The 22243-nt window shown below is 41.6% G+C and overlaps 1 protein-coding gene across 4 annotated transcripts in view; it reads right to left on the reverse strand.

Annotated features, from left to right (window-relative positions):
- PAX9 (paired box 9) overlaps nucleotides 1-22243 on the reverse strand; it is a 44845-nt gene that overhangs the window by 19174 nt on the left and 3428 nt on the right. For all 4 annotated transcript variants that reach the window (XM_073638947.1, XM_073638946.1, XM_073638945.1 and 1 more), the window contains one exon: nucleotides 20790-20926. In XM_073638947.1, coding sequence (XP_073495048.1) covers nucleotides 20790-20926 — 137 coding nt within the window. The remainder of the gene's footprint in view (nucleotides 1-20789; nucleotides 20927-22243) is intronic.

The raw sequence follows: 22243 nt of genomic DNA on the forward strand, positions 1-22243 counted from the left end.
AATTCATTAAGAGGCACATGCCACTTAATTCATTTGATGCATCTTCTCTAGTCCCGGCCATGCCTCTGGGTAACATCGATGGCATAAGATGAATTTGACCAGCAGGTGCATCCATGTCACATACGGACTCCTCTCCAAATCCACCCATTCTGGCAAGGAAAACGCCAAGTGTCACAGATCTCCGCATTGCACAAAAATTTTGTGACTTTTCAAAGCATTTACCCCAGAAATCTGGCGTCAACACTTGATGAATCGGGGCTTTCTTTTTTTTTTTTTATGGTTGAATCGCTTTTGGTCTCTGACCATTTTGCCGCCATTGATACAAGGACCATCTGTAGTTTTAATATTTGTCAACATATTTGGCAAGCGATCCCTAAAAATCAGCTTATCATATGGTTTCTTACTGCCTTGCCAGCAATCATCTGTAATCTGTGTAGGTACTTGATTGCAGAAGCTTAATTTCCCTGCAGCACTCCCACAGGTGATATTAGGCATTACACCATTCTCATTCAAATCAATGAGCGATTTCTAAAAATGTGCAGTCTAGCAAGTCTAACCAAAATGTGTTGGGATGTGTTCACATGTATAAGTGATCAGAAATTGTAAGATAGCTCAAAAGCTTTTATAGCGTCTGAGAATGACCTTGTAAAAGACATATTTACTACTGCCTAACAGTATAAAGCCGCTTCCTGAACACTGACTGGTGCAGACACAAGATTACTGTGGTTTTCGGCTCACAAAATATCTCACAAAAAGTATCTGTGATGCTATATTAATGGCATTAAAGACATCCTGCTCTATAAATCAGTGTACAAAAACGAGGAAAAGCGGAGAAAGATAAGACGTTCACAAGCGGACTGAATTGAGAACACATGCAAAAATCCTATTGTAGCAGCCAAATGTAGAGAATCATTGACTCATTATGGCGGTGATATAACGTTTCCTGCAGACCATTATCCTAGTCAGTGTTAGTGTGGGAAGCCGATCTGCTGGGGCAGTCTCAGCACTTAATGGTTAGTATACTTATTTCGGCTCATTTTCACATGTACAATAGTCCTAGACTAGTAAATACATTTGCTGGAATCACTGTAGAAATTAAACAATAAAAATCAATATTCCTGTTCACACGTAAAATGCTTTAAAAAAACTAAAGTTAAAGGGTGCGTACACTTTTGCAACAACTCTCTTGCTCCTTTTCCATGGACTCAGTGTATAAGCCTATTTTTATGGGACAAGTTGTAGTTTAGAATAACACTATTCATCTAATATCAGATAATGGGAACAGAGAAAACAATTCCGCGTTAGATGATTGAAAAAAAAATCCGTACAATTAAAACGAAACAAAACTTGTATGGTTTTTCGATTTAGTGGTTGAAAGAAAAAAATTCTGAATTTAGAAAATATCAACACAAACCAAGTATTTTTTCTTACAGAGACCTATAACTAATATTCTAGCTTGATTTTTTGCACATTGAGGTGTACTTTTTATTTGTACCATTTTGGGTACATAAAACATTTTGATTGTTTTTTTATTGCATTTTTGGTGTAGTAACCAAAAGACTACATTTCTGACAGTTTGATTTTTTTTAATACCATTTACCATATGGGTTAATTATATATTTTGATCGAAATCTTATGGATGTAGTGATACCAAATATGTTTTTTTTGTTTTTTTTTTATATTGTTAAAAATATGAAGAAAAAAATGCCTACTTTTTTAGTTAATTTAGGACTAAACCTGCAATAATGTAATCACTTGTACAATATCCTGCAATACTTCTGTATTGCAGTATATAGTAAAAATTTTGTATATCATATGTAGCCCAGTTGGAAGGGCTTCGGGGGGGGGGGGGGGGGGTACAAAATGATGGTGACAGGGGTCTTTAGCAACCCATTGGCACCCTGCAATCGAGGATGTTTGATGGGAATCATTTAAGTGGTTGAATAGAGGCACTTCATACACCTGTACCTGACGAACTGCTAAATTCTACGTAGGAAACTGATTAAAATATATCTAAAAAAATAGAAATTAAACAACTTTGAAAGTAATTTTAGTTTATAATTTCATCATTCTATGTCTACAGCTACTATTTATAGCTATGTGTCTCCATATTCGTGTTAGGGACCGTCCATATTTAGGTCACCTTGACGTGGTTGGATGGCTTTTGCCTTCTTTGATCAAAAACGCTAACTAAGTATCTTACGTTTTTAACATTCACAGCAAAAGTGTAACTTATGTATTCATTAGTCACAGTGTGCTGATGCATCGTGTGTGTATATGATTGAAATTAAGTGATATTGTCTGTTTGCATTAATAGCTGGCCATAAACATGAATACAATAGCTACTGGTTTTCCCAATTATCAGATCAGTTCAGAGTTTTTTTTTTTTTTTACTTCTAATCGCTGTGATCACAGGTCTGTCAGGGACGGTCTATAAGGGTACATCAGTTGTCTTAATTAAAGGAGGTGCTACTGAACTCGATAGCCTGGGCACATGAAGCTGGCAACCCCAATACTACACTTGGCCTCCATAACTATGGAAAGAACTGCACAAGATACAGGAACATTTTCTAATTTATTAATTGGGCACTATATTCTACATGCTGGTGGCGGGAGAGTGACCATAAGATAGTTGGTGCCATGTGTAGGACCTATGAAAGCTAGCTATACACATCCATTAGATGTTGGGCACCATTTCTCCTGACTCCTCCATATACATGAACCATCGGCTCCACTGAGCATCCATGTGTTTTCAATACGTAGAGCAAAAAAAGTCGCTGCATACTCCTGTGACAGCTCCTGTCTCTTTGGGCAATTTAACCCTTTTACGTTCAACAAAGTACCATTATCTCATGGTGGGCCCAGGAGGCACCTGCCTGTATCAGGCTGGTGTTAACCCTTTCAATGTAAATCACTTATCGTACAATCCTGCCTGGCCGTCCGGTTCAGGGGAAGCCAGGTTTTATAGGAGACTGTTATTATATACTTTAATGCCACAGTATTGCAGTATAAAGAAGAAGCAATTGCAAGTTCAAATTCCCTATGGGGACTAAAAAAAATACACATATATGCACACACATTATATATATATATATATATAGATATATATAGTATTTCAGCTAATGTGAAAGTCTGATTTATTAAAATATAGAATTGATTGTTTGTTATTGTCAATTGCATGGTAAATGCCGTAAAAAAAAATAAGACAATAAAGCTTTGGTTATTGAACCACTCACAAAAAAAAGTGAAAAACTAAAATATGTAGTGTATCCCAAACTGATAACAATAAAATCTACCACTCGGTACACAGAAAAATAAGCTCTCACACAGCTACAAAGCTAAAAGTTACAAGCTCAAAAAATGGGGACGCATGTAATTTTTTTTTAAACAAAGTACAGAATTTTTTTAAAATGGTTTAAAAAAAAAAAAAAGGAAAAATAAACTATGAATGTTTAATACCGCCATACTCACCCGGAGAATCATGTTCCCAGATTATACTTACTGCACAAATAACGCCACAAATACAAAACAAAGACTACGGTGGAATTGCATTTTTTTTCATCATTTCTCCTCACTTTGTTTTCTCGTTTTTCAGTACGTTACATGGTAAAATGAATGGTGTCAACTAAAACGACAACTCATATCATTAAAAGCAAGCCCTATGTTGACGGAAAAATAAAAAAAGTTAAGGCTGTTTGAAAAAGGGGAGCAAAAATGAAACTCCAGACTCTGTTGCAAACTTTGTAACTTTTTGCTCCTCAGTCGGTGGGGTCAAGTAGGAACAGGGTGGGACTGTGATTGGTCGGACACACTTTTATGAATTATGCCAGGAAATAGTGCCTGTTGTAGCTCCAATAAACCCTTGCCCAGTTTGTGGCGTAATATACTATACAATTTGGAGCATCTCCCTCCAGCACATATTAAACAACTCTATTACAGCCATAGTCCGCACCACGCAGGCGATTCCAAATCCTACAATTATAGGAATTATGTAAGAAAGCTGTAACGTAAAGCCATCTTTACTAGTCACACCAGACCGCCATCTGAACATCAGACTATTAATCCTCAGTATTTCTGGGCAGTGGTTTCTGATCTTTCATCTTTTCTTGAACAATTACTCCGCAGCGATGAATCACACACTTGCACGCTGCCGTACGGCACGGCATCCTATGCAACACATTTTTGTAATCAGCATCTGAGCCGTTAGAGATGGATGTATTTGCTTTTTCTAAATGCCAGTCGTATTCACAGCAGCCCTCATGCACGTTACTAGGACTGAAAATACGGTTGTGTGAGCTTGGCCTGAGTTCTGTCCATCGAAAAAATTGACAGCGCTCGGACCAATGTTATTCCATTGGACTGTTCAGATATTTGTTGTACTCTGATTGTCCACATAAAAAAAATTGCAGCATGTACTATATTATTCCTTTCGAATGAGACTCGTCCATTAAAAAAAAAAAAAAATTGGATACCATAAGGATCAACCATATTGCATCTGAAATTTAGGGTCTGATGTATAAAAATGAATGCCACATGACATGACAATACAGATGAAGACCTATTTTTTTCTGGAAGAAAATCTGACGATTTTTTTTTTATACACATGTGAATGTAGCCTAATTCTGTATCCTCTTCAGGTAATTACTTTTCTTTGGTATTCCTTTACATACCTGCTGCCACTTTCTACATACATTTCTGAATTCATCCATCACATACAGATGGTGGCCACTGTGCAGAAACAGATCGGAGGGTCCCTATACTCAGAATAGGACTTCAAGTAACAGAGAGCCATAAAATGCTTTAGGTCAGAGCCTTACAAGCAAACTAATAGACAGTCGGAGCGGTTTTAATGTAAAGGTGAACTCCTCTGTACCCATGCACATTTGTCTTAGCAGAGCATAACGAATGAGGAGGAAATAAGCAATACCATTAGAGGAATAGGGCAAGTCAGAGGGACATTTACATGTGACAGAATTGTGCACTAATCATCTACACCCAAACAATGTCAGACTGAATTGGCAAAGGCCCACCAGCAACTAATTCTTGGGGCCCACTGTTCAGCTACAGACCAAAATAATAGGACCCTAGTAAACAAATTTACTTTAGCTTCTATGTGATATTAATTTGGCTAGCTTGCTTAATGAACGATAAGATGATACATTTTCCTGTAGTACTCATTAGCACTTCTTCATAGGGGCCCACCGGGGGATTCTCCTTTTCCCCTGTGGGCCAGTCCAAGCCTACACCCAAGTACAGAATAATGCAACAAAATGTTAAAATATATTTAAGGGCAGTGTGGAAATTAAAATGGTTTTAGGCATTGTGTAATGTTTTTATTTCTCCAGCGGTGGCGCTGCAGAGGAATTAAACGCTGGGGCTAGAGGGCTGAATGATCTGAAGATCTCAGTGCTGGTGACATTGCATTTAATGACTGTGACAGATGTGTAATGTTCAGGGTTGCAGCTCTCCCCCACCAGCAAAGACTCCAACCCTGGTTCACAGGTTACAGCCAAATCACAGCTCAAAAAAATGGTCAAACAACTGCAAGTCACGTAAATTTGTTTGGTTGGACAACACCAATTTCTCACAAGTCCCACAACAAGTCGCCATGGACCCTGGATTCCTACACAGAGTAGGTTTGGATAGTAAAAATATAATTAAATAATATGCTAAAAAGGTGTCCGCTTAACATAAAGTTGACAAAGCTGTAAAGAATGACATGGGCTAATGCAACATTCAATAGCTCCAGAAATTTTGCTATAATATATGGAATTCGTATGTTGATATAACACTTACCGTAATTCTTTGCAAAAAAGCATTTGTAAGTATTTTCTTAAAAAAAATAGATCTAAAATACATACCTCCATTGTACGATCAAAAGTTAGTGTAAAAGGCATCTAATCTGTATGGCCGCTTCATATAATGATAAAAAAACATCTAAAAATGTAAATTATTATTTTAGTCCTACCAGATAATTTACCAAATCATCTTACTGAAGATTTGAGCAGATGACCAAAACAGCAAAATTCACCTTGTTTTACCTACAGATTTTGTTGCGCTATTCATTATTTGTACTGTATGAATAAAATCCACCAGACTGGGGAACATGCTGTGGATTGTATTCCCATAGCAGGCCCTCAAATCTGCTGCCTAGTAATGGGATTTAGATTTTTTGGCACAGAGTTTACCTTTAAAATAAGCAATAAATCTGCAGTGTGCGGACCGGGCTGAATATTATAAATTTCAATTATAATCATGAATATATTTTATTAGATTAATCTTTCGTCATTTATATGTAATGCTAAAATTTTGGTCTTTGTTTTCTGAGTAAGAGGTAAAAAAAATCCTTGTCTTTAACAAAAAATAATGGCCTTGATTTACTAAACCTGGATAATTTTTAGACAATGTAAAAGTAGAGTAACAGTCTGAAAACACACCAAATAAGACACAGTGGCTCATGTTGGCTAATACAACTTGTCTCTAAAGTCTGGACACACAGGAATTCTCTAACTGTAATTTTAATTAATTTAATTAACTATAATAGAATTTTATTTTGCGCATCAACCTTTGCATCGCAAATGATGAACATCTTATTGAAGAAGTTATTTAATATTCCAATTGAATAAAATGTTAACAATTTCTTGAAAATATGTATTTTCCAGACTTTAGGGACACTCCTGTATGTTTGGGGAATCCTTAGACACTTTTGGCCACATTCACACCACCTTTTTGGTTGGCTTTCTGTGCACCGAGCATTTGCACCAAAATTTTGGTGCAAAATGTGGTTCACTGTGTAGCATTACAAGGCGAGCGCCGTTTCCATCTACATTACGTTCCTTATCGAACAAGGTGAAAGTTTCTATAACACTATAGTACACTCATTCTATATGGTGGTTGTAGGGATAAGAATTCTTTTTTATTTTTCCATAGTACCAACTTATTCTGGAATATTCTACAAATAGCCTGAAAGTGTTTTTCTTAGAATAAATATGTATTTCTTATCTATAGGATAACTTAGTGATTCAGTGATCCAGGCTCTCAGACCCCCATCATGAGTGGAGCCGAGGTGGGCATGGTTGACCTCCACCCTAATCATTGTGTATAGGACTAGCAAAGAAAGGAGAGTAAAGTAGTTTGCCATTTCCGGCAATCCCCTAGACCACGAATAGGGTGGAGTTTGAGCACGTTCATCTTCACTCCACTCTGTAGATCTGGGATCCTGTTTTTCAGAGCCTCATTTTAAGGATCGCTGGGGATCCCAGTGGTTGGACCCACAGCTATAAGTAACTTAGACCCCATTATATGGATAGGGGAATTCCTATGATTCCAGGAACCGTTTTAAGATGTCAAGCTCACTTTGTTAAGTGTTAAAATGTTGGCACATAGCACCCTATGGAAAGTCATTTCACGGATTCACGTAACAGTGGAGTCTCAATATAAACACAAACCAAGAAAGCTGATAAATTGCAGAAAACCATTTAGTTAAAAAAAAATGCAACAGCAAAAATGGCTAAACACTAAGGCCGGTTTCCCCCATCAGTTCTTTTGGTACTTGTGTTATCCTTTATTTTTCTGGACAGATCTTGGACTTATTACAATGAACATCCATTTTTTACGTCTCTCTTTTTTTTTTGCGACCTGATTGTCTGCAAAAACAAAAATACAAGTCCTACTTTGCTCTGTGTTGCCCCATGAAAAATATTACATGGATGTGATCCTTGCGCTGTCCGTATTTTACTTTTAATGAATAGGAGAAACAGAGATTTTTTTTTTCCTTCATACAAGAAAAAGAGATGCAACAAGGATTGTAAAAACTGACACACCAACCAAAGATGGATCCCACATACTGAAGATAAAAAACATGGACCATTTTCACATGAGTAAAACAACAACAAAATGTGTGAAACTGGCATAAAACTGATCTTACATGCTACAGTGTTAAAATATTACTTTAGGGGATGTTTATATGAAAGAATAAAAACTATTTTTAGGACAAGAATTTATTTAATCAAGTAAATACTAAACAAATTAGAAAATAAAAGCTAATGAATATCCAAAAGTTACTGTAGATATTGTATATATACAGGGGAAGGGAGACCACGTCCACTACAAAATATACTGTATATAACAAAAAGCTAACCACATACTCGCAGTATATATGTATTTATACAATTCCACTTTGCTACATTGACTTCTCTTAGCCATACATTGCTTATTTTCTCCATGCGTAACTGACTGTATTGAATAGGTGCAGCGCCTGAACGCAGCCGGACGCTCTACTTGATGAAGAGACAGAGCATCACACGTCAGGACGGTCTCAGAAGGGTTTGCGATGAGCAACACAAGGGTGTTCAACATAATGGTCTGTCAACTTAGAAGTCAATACACGTGTCTATGACTACCGCGCGTTCTCCCGAGATGTCTACGTGGCCTTTCTCCATAAATGGACTCACTATTTTGCAGTTGAGCATGGAAGCAGGAGGACCTACACCCTCCACTCATTGTGCCCTAAAGCCCCATTGACAGTAACTGGGTGACATTCTGCGATATAAGCCCTCTGTCCCGAGTCTGGGACTTGCAGTGGTAGAGCGTCAGAATCATTTATTCACTATTCTGATCAACCAAGTGCTTGAAGCTCCTGCTGCCGGCCAGTAATCCCTACTCCCTGCTGGCTTCATCTCAGTAGGGATCCCTCGCTTCCAGATGCATTTAGGGGAAGAGGTTTCCCACCAAGACACATTCAATAGAATAGTGAAATATTGCCGATATGCAGAGAGATTAGCTGTTAGTCAGTGATCAGGACCGCCTACTGGACTCCTAAACCCAAAATAAACAGGGATGTGGATGACTAAAATATAAGATTATATATAAAAAGAGAGGGGAAGAGTGTGTCCTCACTTTTCTCTTGTAGTGCTGCTTTTTTTTATTGATTTTGATCTTTCTCTATCCATCTATAAATACACAATTACGGTATATATTTATATTATATGTAAAAAAAAAAAAGGCAGCACTCCAAGAAAATAGTTAGGGGACTCACTTCCACTCGCTATATATAATTATATGTATATACTTTTTTAGTCATTCACCTATACATACACACGCATTAATATATAATATATATATATATGTGTGTATGTATATGACGCGCCCCCTGGGCCAGTGTTGTTTGGGGAATACCCGGAGCCGGATCAGATGGGGGTTGTAGTCTCCGAGTGGCGGTGACCCGGTCCGTGCCCAGGGTGTCAAGCTCAGTGTGTGGCAGTCCTTATAGATGTTACTAGATGTTCTTTTATGTCGACTACGCCACCCGTTGAATTGCGGTCAATACGGCCGCCGCTGCAGCAGGGTCCGCTGAGGCTGGTGATGTGTGTGCAGCTCAGGTAGTATAACCCCCAACGGGAGGGGTATAGCCTCAGGGGGTCAGTTGCAGAGGATGGTGGTTGTGGAGGTGCAGTGAGGATGGTAATGTGACTCAGAGTCGGGCTGTGCAGTTCAGGGTCTTTACTTACTGCTGTTATGCTGGTCACTCCGGCCTTGAGTGACCACCCGAGCCGCGCTGCGTCCACCAGGTCCTGGACTCGGCCAACTCCCAGGTGATTCTGGAGCGTGGTCCTGAGCTCCCTTTCTGACTTGTCCTTCTCTCTGGCCTTCCCCACCAGGGATCCACCTAAGTCCGGCTCCCTCGGGCCTCTTGTTGGTAAACCCTTGTCTCTGGGTTCCCTGACCCTATTCTTGGTTTGCCTTCCGGGTGGATTTAGTGGGTGGTCGTGGCAGATCCTGCCCACGACCTCCGGTCTCTGGCTAAGGATTAGTGCCCTCCACCAGCTTGGGATCCGGTACCCTTGTGCCAACTCTTCACCCTCTGATCTAATCTTGGGTTCTTGGAGTTCTCTCTTCTCCCCCTCTGGGTCCTTCTTTCTCCTCTCTCTCTCTGGGCCTTGGAGCTGCTCTCCTCCTCTGCTCTCTTCCTCTGACTCACTCTACCAAATACTGACAGACCTCTACAAAAGACCCTGTTCTAAGATGGTTCCCACCTTATATACTCCCTCTATGTGTGAGCTCAGGTGACCAGCACCCAATGAGCTCCTAGCACTACCCAGTCTGCTCCCCCTATCTGCCCCTACACTACTGGGATGTTCCACCCCCCTCCCACTCCAGCCAGGGACAGACGCTGTCGTACCTGCACATTTCTCTAGTGGGAGTACCATTGGTCTGTCCCCCGGAAATGGGATGTGTGTAGTGCATGCAGCCTACTGAGCTCAGTTCCACACTCCATCCTTACCCAGGAGTGGAATATCACACCTCTGGCTGAGGTGCAATACCCCTGTAGCAGCCGAATCCTCAGGGTGCTACATTCCCCCCTGGTAAATCACAGCACGTCCTCGGGCTGTAAGAGAATAAACATCCAAAACATACAATTATTTTTCATAAACATCAACATATAAACATATAAAACATCATATATATATCAGCAATAAAACGTTTTCATAAATAACATTCTTGTAAACATTCCTGTCTCTGGTTCCTCCGGTCACGGTGCAACTTGTGACCGGGTAAAGTGCGACAGTCTCTTGAAGAAAAATGGTTTTCCCATAAAACCAGTAGGGGGCGCTTTAGGAAGCGCAACTATATACAAAGGGGATATGGCCGCTCTCAGTCCTCGGCCAGGTATTAGGAACTAGGGACACACGGGCATCAGTTCACACTTTGTCCCAACGGGGAACATATTTTAAATAAGTAACAGTTCTTGGTACCCCGACGGGCAACTTTATACAGTCTCTCTCTACCGTACTTCAACGACGGCGTCCTCCTGCTCTTTCTTGTTGGTTGGTTTCAGTTTCAGACCCGTCCGGGTCCTCTTGCTCCTCCTCACACCGCAGCTCCTCCTCCGTCAGGCGATGTACATGGAGGGCGTAGGGTCCTTTGGCACACTTGTGCCGGGTGAAGGTGACCTCGTCCCCTACATACAGGTCACGACCTCTGTGTCCCTCCGGCAGATGGCTTTCTACGTCTCTGCGTGTGACAAAGACGTCGCCGGGGGTATGATGGTCTCTAATGAAGCCCCACCCATGCTGCATGTTGAATTTTATCACAGTCCCGGTGGAAGGGGGACCATGAGCTGCACGGGGATTCCTCCTGGTCCGGCTCTTCTGCTCCGCGCTCCTTATCTGTGCTTGCTGTTCCCGGACCCGCCTCTCTTTCCGCTCCTTCTCGAAGACTTCGAGCTGCTGCCGGCAGCACTCTGCACGCTCCGCTGCGGCCGCCCGAGTCTCCTGAGTGAACCCCATGAGGTCTCCTCCGGTGGGGTCCCACTCAAACTGTGCCTCCTCCAGCGGGGGTGAGGTCCTCTTTACAGGCTTCGGAGCCGGAATCAGGGGCTCGCACATGGGCCTTGCTCTCTGGAGTTCCAGCTGAATGTACTCCTGGGGCCATACAAAGGGCTGCCCATCCGGGCACGTATGCTGGGCAAATAGATTTTCACCCAGGTGCGGCACTCTAGATGTTGAGGGCGCGTTGATGGTAGCGGCGCCCGGGTTGACCAGGCCTTGCGACCAGGCTTGGGGCACCCTAAAGGCAAAGGGCACCGTAAGAACGGCGGCGCCCTGAGTTACTCGGCCCTGCGACCAGGCCGGTGGCTCCGCGGAGGTAGGGGGCGCTGTTGGAATTGCGGCGCCCGGAGGTACTAGACCTTGCGACCAGGCCGATGGTATTTCCTGCTTCGCCGCGCTCAGGGTTGAGGCGCGTGACGTCACAGGGGTCGCGGCCGCGGTTTCCGGTTGAGGCCTAGTCTGCGGCGGTGACGATGCAGCGACGGGCACGGCAGGGGGAATTTCGGGCTCTGCGACGGGGAGCTGGGGCAGGTACGCGGTTTCCCGGCTCGGGGTAGAGACGTCCCCTTTACCTGCCTCCATTCGTTCAGCTCCCTTCTCGGCGCCGTCTCCGGCCCTGAGTCCTCCTGCACCATCCTCAGAGGCGGTCTGTCTCCTCGTCTCGGGTGGCGTGCTCCGCTGGCGGGTTTCGGTCCGCTGGGCCATCTCTCGGCTCCACTCCGCCAACGTCTCTCGCTGCACCTGGGCCATCCTCCGTGCGAGGCCCTCCAGCGCAGTCTGTGCACACTCCCGGTCTCGGGGGAGCTGTGCCAGGACCTCCACTAGGCCTAGTGGGGTTGTGGCTTGTAGCAGGCTCCTGACCACTGGGTCGGTGCTGCCTGACTCTCCCTCCATCTCCGGGTAGGCTTTCTCTGGACTCCTCTCCAGACTTCTTGTCTCCGGGTGCGCTCTCTCCAGACTGCTCCAGGCTGCACCCATCTTCGCTCTCTTGTTCCGTCTCCGCCCACATTGAGGGTGGTCCCGGGGCAACTTAGTGATTGTCAGTTCCAGGGGCAGTTCTCTCACGCTGATGGACACTTCCAGCATCACAGTCTCTGTTGGTGGGCGCGGTTTCCGCTTTTGGCGCCATTCTTCGACCTGGCCCACGATGGGAGGTGGCCTTTTGCCACCCTCTGGCACGCCCATAATGGCGTCCGCTCTTCCAAGGCGGGAAATCTTTGGAAATGGCGGGAATCGTCTCCCAGTGGCGGGAAACTCCATGGATGGCGGGAAAAAGCTGCAAATGGCGGACAACCGGCGGGAAACGACCTGTGATGGGGTCCGTTGGCGGGGACCCTCCGGAACCGGCGGGAGACTTCTTTTTAATGTAACGATGAACTTTTCTTCAGGCACGCAGTACCCGGTTGTTGCGGGCACGTTATCCTGCCGACTACGCCAAAGTTGACGCGCCCCCTGGGCCAGTGTTGTTTGGGGAATACCCGGAGCCGGATCAGATGGGGGTTGTAGTCTCCGAGTGGCGGTGACCCGGTCCGTGCCCAGGGTGTCAAGCTCAGTGTGTGGCAGTCCTTATAGATGTTACTAGATGTTCTTTTATGTCGACTACGCCACCCGTTGAATTGCGGTCAATACGGCCGCCGCTGCAGCAGGGTCCGCTGAGGCTGGTGATGTGTGTGCAGCTCAGGTAGTATAACCCCCAACGGGAGGGGTATAGCCTCAGGGGGTCAGTTGCAGAGGATGGTGGTTGTGGAGGTGCAGTGAGGATGGTAATGAGACTCAGAGTCGGGCTGTGCAGTTCAGGGTCTTTACTTACTGCTGTTATGCTGGTCACTCCGGCCTTGAGTGACCACCCGAGCCGCGCTGCGTCCACCAGGTCCTGGACTCGGCCAACTCCCAGGTGATTCTGGAGCGTGGTCCTGAGCTCCCTTTCTGACTTGTCCTTCTCTCTGGCCTTCCCCACCAGGGATCCACCTAAGTCCGGCTCCCTCGGGCCTCTTGTTGGTAAACCCTTGTCTCTGGGTTCCCTGACCCTATTCTTGGTTTGCCTTCCAGGTGGATTTAGTGGGTGGTCGTGGCAGATCCTGCCCACGACCTCCGGTCTCTGGCTAAGGATTAGTGCCCTCCACCAGCTTGGGATCCGGTACCCTTATGCCAACTCTTCACCCTCTGATCTAATCTTGGGTTCTTGGAGTTCTCTCTTCTCCCCCTCTGGGTCCTTCTTTCTCCTCTCTCTCTCTGGGCCTTGGAGCTGCTCTCCTCCTCTGCTCTCTTCCTCTGACTCACTCTACCAAAGACTGACAGACTGACTGACCTCTACAAAAGACCCTGTTCTAAGATGGTTCCCACCTTATATACTCCCTCTATGTGTGAGCTCAGGTGACCAGCACCCAATGAGCTCCTAGCACTACCCAGACTGCTCCCCCTATCTGCCCCTACACTACTGGGATGTTCCACCCCCCTCCCACTCCAGCCAGGGACAGACGCTGTCGTACCTGCACATTTCTCTAGTGGGAGTACCATTGGTCTGTCCCCCGGAAATGGGATGTGTGTAGTGCATGCAGCCTACTGAGCTCAGTTCCACACTCCATCCTTACCCGGGAGTGGAATATCACACCTCTGGCTGAGGTGCAATACCCCTGTAGCAGCCGAATCCTCAGGGTGCTACATATAAATAAGTAATACATATGTGTGTATATTATATATATAGTATGTATGTATACATACACATATATTATGCAGTAGGTATCTGCTCAACTTTTCCTGCCCTTTAACATGCTGCTGGCAAATAAGACTGCATGTTCAATGTGACAAATTAAATTTGTTAATTTACAGATTTTTATTTTTTTTTTACCGATTTTTCTCATTAAAAGGGGTTTTCGCACAAACAAAGTTAATTTTAAAGTTGATTTTAATCAATAGATCTTGGAATAATAATAACTTCCACAATTGGATGTGTTTAATAAAAATGTCCCTGTGCTGAGATAATCTTATAAATGTGCCGCGGCTGTGTACTGTGTAATGGCTGTGTCTGACCATACAGGAACATGGTCTGATCATACCACATCTCCTGGGCAGGGGAGGACGCAAGAGAATATACAGACATTACAGCACGGGATCGCAGCGGATTCTTTTTGTGAGGTAAAGCATTTTCCTGCCAGTTTTTAAAAAATGTTTTACCTCAAAGAAAGAATTATTTGTGGTCCCCTTCTGTCCTGTCTGTATACTTTCTGTTGCGTCCTCCCCTGCCCAGGAGATGTGGTATGATCAGACCATGTCCCTGTATGGTCAGACACAGCCATTACACAGTACACAGCAGGGGCACATTTATAAGATTATCTCAGCACAGGAACATTTTATTTAAACACATCCAATTGTGGAAGTTATTATTATTCCAAGATCTATTGATTAAATGTAACTTTGTTCGTGGGAAAACCCCTTTAATTTTAATGAAGAGATTGTAAGTAAGCAACACAATCCAGATGGAGATTTGCTGCAGAATAACGCCACAGCACAGTCCACATGATTTTAAAATTATAAAAAAAACAAAAACAACTCACTATGCACATCCATTGGGTGACCCATGGTGGCAGTTCCCCATATTCCCTCTGGTCCCTATATCCAGTGAGGTTGTGCCATATAGACACGTGACCGCTGTAGACAATCTCAGGCTGCTGCAGTCTCATGTGACAACATCATTGCTGGAGGCCTGGGGTCCAGGAATCGACCCAAGGTAGGAGAATATATCGTCTCTTTAGCTACAGTACAGAAATCAGAGCTCTTTGTGTAAGGAGTCGGGCGCCATTACAGAACCAGCACTAACCCATTCCCATTCTATGACTACAAGCAGAGAACTTGCTAACTGTGAGGACGTGATGCATAAAGGGTCAGAAAACTGCAAAACTTTCTAGTATACAACAAAAACTAATTTTCCTGAAACCAGAACATCCCTTTCTGAGCTTCTCCTGCAGCACCACGTGGTTCACCATCATGTGCAACTGATAAAAAAATAACAAGGTTGTTTCTCATTGTAACCAATATGACATAGTCAGTGTACATGAAAGCAAGCATCTGATTGGCTGTGACTGATGACATCATCATTCTAAGCACAATGACACATTCTATCACAGATCCCGACCAGAATGGAGTTTACGTCACCAGTTGCTCCACTTCTGTACTAAATGGTAATACGTGATAAGTTTGTATTGTCAAATGTCTTTTATTAATTTAAAAAGTACATCATTAAAGGGGTTGTCCAGTCTAAGAAGAAAAGTCTGCAGTCACAATGCACACAGTCACAATTCCCCTTTATTCCCTGTGCGGGTGGGTGGCACGTTGACCATGTATATGCGATTTGCAAACTTGTGTGGTCATGGGCCGACTAGACTTTCCTCCCTTAGAATATTGAGAAGCGGAGAAGAGCACATGACCAGCCACCTGCACGGGGAATATACAATTCAGCAGTCTGCAGTCACAGAGTGATTGCAGACTGGACCACCCCTTTAACTAAGGCTCAGTCCACGTGGACTTTCTATTTGTCTCTTCCATCTTGGATCTAAGGGGTAACGTTTCTCCTTGTGGAGAGTGACAAGCCAGGCCTGACATGTCAGAGTGAGGAGACTTGTAGGCCGTGCAATGCTCCTCTGGGAAACTAAATATGCAAATTGCCTCTTCAGAGAGGAAGATGATTTGAACTCTAGCGCCACCTATTGGAAGTAGCAATCAATATCGACCCTTTAACATACAAATGGAATAAGTGACCATTGCATCAGTTATGCAAACTGAAGCAGGGTGGACCCATTAATTATTATGGGGTTCATTTAGCATGCAGTTTAGAGAATGGAAAAAAGTCTTTCATGCAGAACCCAGACAAACCCCATAATGATCAATGGAGCCGCTCTTCTTCCTTTTGCATTACTGATGACTTATTCTGCTTGCCTGTTAAGTGTTAGGCACAGACAAATGTAATGTCCGAACAAGTGAACTGAGCCTTAGGCCTGAATGAGACGTCCGTGAGTCACATCTGGGTCCGATCTGTGATTTTCACAGCTGGTGCACGTGCCCATTACAGTCTAAGGGGCTGTTCACATGTCAGTGGGTTTTTCTGCGGACTGAAAAATTCCAGAGATTTGTCCATTTTTTTATCCAAGTGATGGAGCAAAATATTACAGATACTGGTCTATGAGTCCATAAACATCTGTGAACTGTCAGTGATTAACATTGCAAATCTTCTTCTATCCAATACAGTTTATTTTTATTTTTTTCACGGATGATAAAAACTGACCGAAACACTGATGATTAATGGTCGGGGATCAGGGATGTCTGAACGAGGCCTTACAATGTCGTCTTTTATAACTTAGATCAGAGAGACAGAGGCCATTTACCAATCTGTTCACTACATAATTAAGATACTTTTTTACATAGTTTGTAAAAAAAGACCTAGGTCCATAAAGTTCAACCTTCCTCCACCAATTGTGCATTTAGGCAGTCGCCTAACAATATGTCTATGTTACCTATATGTAAAGATGTCCAATGGCCCCTACACATTAAGGGCCCTGACAGATCATATCAAATTTCAGCATGCCCAATCCTGTGTTCCCATGTTATGTTAAATAACTTTGCTCTACAATGAATCACCTATGCACAGGGTCTGGCTGGAACCCTTCTTATCACAAGCAGAGGAGTCCTGCATGGCTACGTTACGTGAGGAGACGGGCGATGACTTGTCTGTCGATGCCTTTTAAAGTAATTTTCTTGCCATCTGTATGTGTATGTCCTCATTACTGCGGTTTAGTTGGCAGAAAAAAATAGCATGTTCTCACTTACACAGCTGAGAGCCGGACGCTTTGTGCCCTACCTGAAGTATTGTGGCCATGTGAGCTGCAGGAGGTCTGTGACCTAATACAAGGTAGTCATCGTGTATAAGATCCTAAGGGTATATTCATACATGGTGGTTTGTTGTAGCCTTTTTTTTTTTTTCATTCTGTCCCAAAAAAACAGGGTGGTGACAGTAAATGGGTGAAAAAATGCTGAAAGAATTGACATGCTGTGTCTTGGAAAAAATGCAGGAAGGATAAAAATACAGCCGAAAAAATACAAACAGGCGTGTGCAGGAGATTACATCAATTAAAATGCTGCAAAAGTTATACACCAAATACACTGCGGAAAATATGCAAAAAAAAGTCTCCTAAAAGGGAGTGAATGCAAATATAAAGAGGCAAAAAATGCAGCTATACTTCTATATACTTCCATGTGTATGTTTTTAATATATTTGATATTAATAAAGATCTTTTTAGCCATAAAGAAAAGCCTTGTATCTTTAGGGATTTGTTTATGAATATGCTCTTTTTGGCTTAATTACACGGATTGTGGGTATAGGAGTGTTTGTGTGTAAATATAGAGATGCCAGACTATGCCATTGGATGGAGAAAGAAATCCCAATGAAGGTTGATCTTCCTTTTACTACTGGATTACGTAATCCCATCGCTACATTCAATGCAATGGTAACAAAGTAGAAAGAAATTGTCACAAGGATAATGAAAAAGGTGGTGATGAAGGCAGCCAAGCACCGGGCCCTCGGTCCAGGTTGGGATTACGCAGCACCATAATGGAACAAGCACGGTGGCTCAGTGGTTAGCACTGTTGCTTCGCAGCTCTGGTGTCCTGGGTTCAAATCCCACCAAGGACAACACCTACAAGGAGTTTGTATATTCTCCCCGTGTTTGCGTGGGTTTCCTCTGGTTTCCTCCCACACTCCAAAGACATAGGGATAGGGAATTTAGCTTGTGAGCCCCAATGGGGACAGCAATGATAATGAATGTAAAGTGTTGCAGAATATGATAGCGCCATATAAGCAATAATATGGGATGCATTGAGCCCCTCTTCCCTCTTTATATATCCTGACCTTATAGTAGAGCGGGAAAAATGTTCCTGCATTCAAAGTTCACATCCTCTATTAGCCCAAAGTGTTGTCTACTGTGACCCCTACATCTATTTATCCCAACAAATCTCAAAAAACTATTAATAGAAGACATAGAGTTTAATTTAAGTATTTGATGGAAAAGGCTACAGGAATGGGTGTGGAGTCTTTCAGATAATGTCTGCAGTTATTATTACTGCATGACTGATATCACTTAGTAGTGAGGTTTCTGGTATATTCTGCTCTGTTACAGATGCATCTGAAGACTGGTGTGAATTGTGGGCATCATGTGAAAAAAAATACTTTTTATAGGATAAAATGGAGCTGGGATTGTTAGACATTCCAGAAGCGGTGCATCAATCCATGTATAAATTGCTTACAGTCTGGTCATTCGTATAGGGGTAATGTGTTATTATTAGGAGATGACGCGTTACCTGTGTGAACTGACCAGATGTATGCTGCTCTCCAACTTGGGTTCAGATTTTCCATTTTCTAATCATTTATACACAATGTTTCCAATGTGTTAGAACTGTTAAAATCAATGTACTCAATGAAAATAAACTCTGGTTTCTTTGAACAACAATAACTTCATTTTCTGTGCTGTTTCCATTTTCCCCCATTAATGTCTAAAGCGGCTTTTAAAATTCTCTTGGTCGCCCTTGGAAACAGACAACATGTTGTGTCCATTCTGCCATCAGAAATATCACATAGCTGCTCAAACTATGCAGAGGGCTCCTGTGTCCTGAGCACACAATGCACTGGTATCCACAAATTCAGAATTTAGCTTTAGCCATAAATAGAGAAGAAAACACCCTGTAACTCCACATTGGGGCAAGAAAAATAAAGTGAGGCTTTTCTAAAAGTTAGTCAGCATTGAATGTAGGTATAAACGTCACAATATGTGATATCTTGCTCTTATGTGGAGTTTTTCCTTCTGCAGTGAACCATATGGCATCAGTGTGGATCTATCTGCAGACAAATCTAGAAAATAAATATATATTACTTTTTAGGGATATTTTTTATTATTTGGGAGCAAATAAGTCAAACAATTCCAGGTGACCTAAACATAAATATCTGACTATAAAACAAAGTAATTAAAGGGCTTTGAAATGATATAAATATCCTTCTGTGTATATGTATATACACTCACAAAGAGATCCTAGATAAATATCACACCATAGAAATAAATATTCACATATAGCCCATCTCTATAGAGAAGATCAAGCACTTAAAACAGACAAGCTCAACAACCATGTTAAAATAATACTATATAAAACTCTATATACTCAATAATAATAATATTAAAGAGTCCAGAAACTACATATAAAACTATAAAGACCCATATACTGTAACTATGACATAAAATATAAATACAGAGTCAGGGTTTTATTGTCTTCTATGGATCAAATATGCCAGAATAGTGTCCATATTATATTAGATATTATATACATGATTATCCTGACTGCATCAGAGCACTACTGCATATAATATTTTACACACTATGATATATATATTTTTTACACACAGAATGTGTATATATAAATATATGTGTGTTTGTGTATCTATATGTGTGTGTGTGTATATTATATATATATATATATACACATATATATACACACACATACATCTATATACACATACACAAGCATATATATGACAACAATTTACACACACACACATATATATATACTTACACACACACACACACACGTAGACATATACATAGTTTCTGTAATATATATGTATGTATGTCTAAGTGTGTGTTTTATAGATATTTATATGCATGTGTGTATATATATACACACACATACATATAAATACTGATATAGTATTGTGTCCATATACAGTAGACCCCTTGGCTGTGTGTTTCTGCCCCTGACCTAGTAATCCTAACAATCTTTCCCCACTGTTATAGTAATACTATACACATTTAGTACCCGACCATTCATGTAAAATTTACTCTACCGATTTGGAACCAATGTAATTTCTTACTTTTCTGAATGTATGGCTCAGTTACAATATAGCAAAATTGTTTTAATTGCAATATTTTTTTAACCATCCATAGAATTGAATTCTGTGACATAGTACAGTATGTTGTGCAGAATCCGGACCCAGAGGAGGACGGTGATATCAGCCGCATCTCACAGACTCCTGCAGCAGATCCCCGGGATCGTCTACACTAGTGATAGGAAGCCAGGAGCCGAGCCGGGTGCATGCCCCAATAGGATTTACAAGAGCAAGACCGAGAATCAACGATCTTTAGGAATGTAATATAGTAAAAATACAAAACATAGAACAAAACACAACAATAATAAAATAATAATAACGTTCTTAAGAATCTAGGATCGCAGCTGTGTCCAAGGAATACTCCCCCACTGTGCTACTATCTGTAAGTGCATTATAGAAATACATATTAATAGAGCAGATAATCAAATAAAATACTAGAACAGGATTACACAGATCTGAGGGCTGACAGGAGGGATCAGGACAGATCCCCGACCCTACTGACCACACAGAAATCTACAGACTCAGACTGCGGCACCTACCTGGCTGTACTTCACCTCCTGCTCCAGGGAGCCTTTCTCCAGCCCATTCATCATGTGTTGTGTAGACTGGAAGCCATTCCTGCTCAGGCTGCTCCATTCCTCAATCTTGGGACTGTGGTATGGAGAAGTGTCACTGACTGCGGGCACAGGAGCATCAGTCACTGACTGCACCAATATCATCATCAAAGGCATCACTGCCCCCACATTATACCACAAATAAGGAAACACAGTATATGTGTGTGTATATATATATATCACACGTACATACACAACATAAAATGAATATATATATAAATACATACACATATACATATTTCTACACCATATATCATATGTATACACACACTATACATTTTATGTATATATATATATATATATATATATATATACACACACACATACACATACACACACTATATATATATATACATACACACAGATACATATTTATACATAATATATACACACTATTATGGGTGTATGAATATATATATATATATATAATGTGTGTACATATATATATATTTTTTTTTTTTCATACGCATTTTTTATATTATATATATATACATATATACACGTGTGTGTATGAATATATACATACACATATGTATATATACTCATATGTGCATAATATATATATATATATACACACACAAACATATGCAAACACATTTCTGACAGCTTTGTGATTTCTTTCTCATATCTTGGATTTGTCATACACACACACACGAATATATATATATATATATATATATATATATATATATTATATATATATATATATATATACACACACACACACACACACACACACACACACACATACACACATACATACACACACACACACATACATACACACAAGCTATGTGAAGTTTTCTATTTAATATCTCTAGATTTTACCTCTCTCCTCTATGATTTGTCAGCTGTCTCTCTCATATCTAGTATCTCCCTATCTCTAATTTCTCGCTCTCCCTGTTGTTATATCTATCATCTACTTTACCTTTAATTTAATTGATATGCATATATTGTAAATCTTTCTCTATCGTTATTTTGAGGAAATTAATGTAATAATGAATGTGGTAAGAAATGTATGTCATCTTGGTATATAGCATGGTCTGGCAGGTTTGCCCCACATATAATTACAGTCCCTGAAATCAGGTTATTAAAATCTTGTGGTGAGTGGAGCACTTCTGCTGAGTGTGTATCTTGGCTTTCTGTATCCTGCAGGCTGTTCTCCCCAATGTGTGAAATTCATAGATGCAAATAAAATGGAAGTTACTGTGTTTTCAGTGTAAACGAAAATGTGGCTGATTTTTTGGAGAAATACTGAGAATTGCAATAGAAAATCACATGTCATGGAGGGAAAATGCAATAATTAGCCGCAGTCATTAATCACAGGGCTCATTAATCACAGCCTGCATGTGACAGCCTGTAGTTACAGCACACCATTA

The sequence above is a fragment of the Phyllobates terribilis genome, unplaced genomic scaffold, assembly GCF_046119375.1.
Source record: "Phyllobates terribilis strain yellow unplaced genomic scaffold, ASM4611937v1 Scaffold_7__3_contigs__length_470593459, whole genome shotgun sequence".
In the NCBI taxonomy this organism is placed as follows: domain Eukaryota; kingdom Metazoa; phylum Chordata; class Amphibia; order Anura; family Dendrobatidae; genus Phyllobates; species Phyllobates terribilis.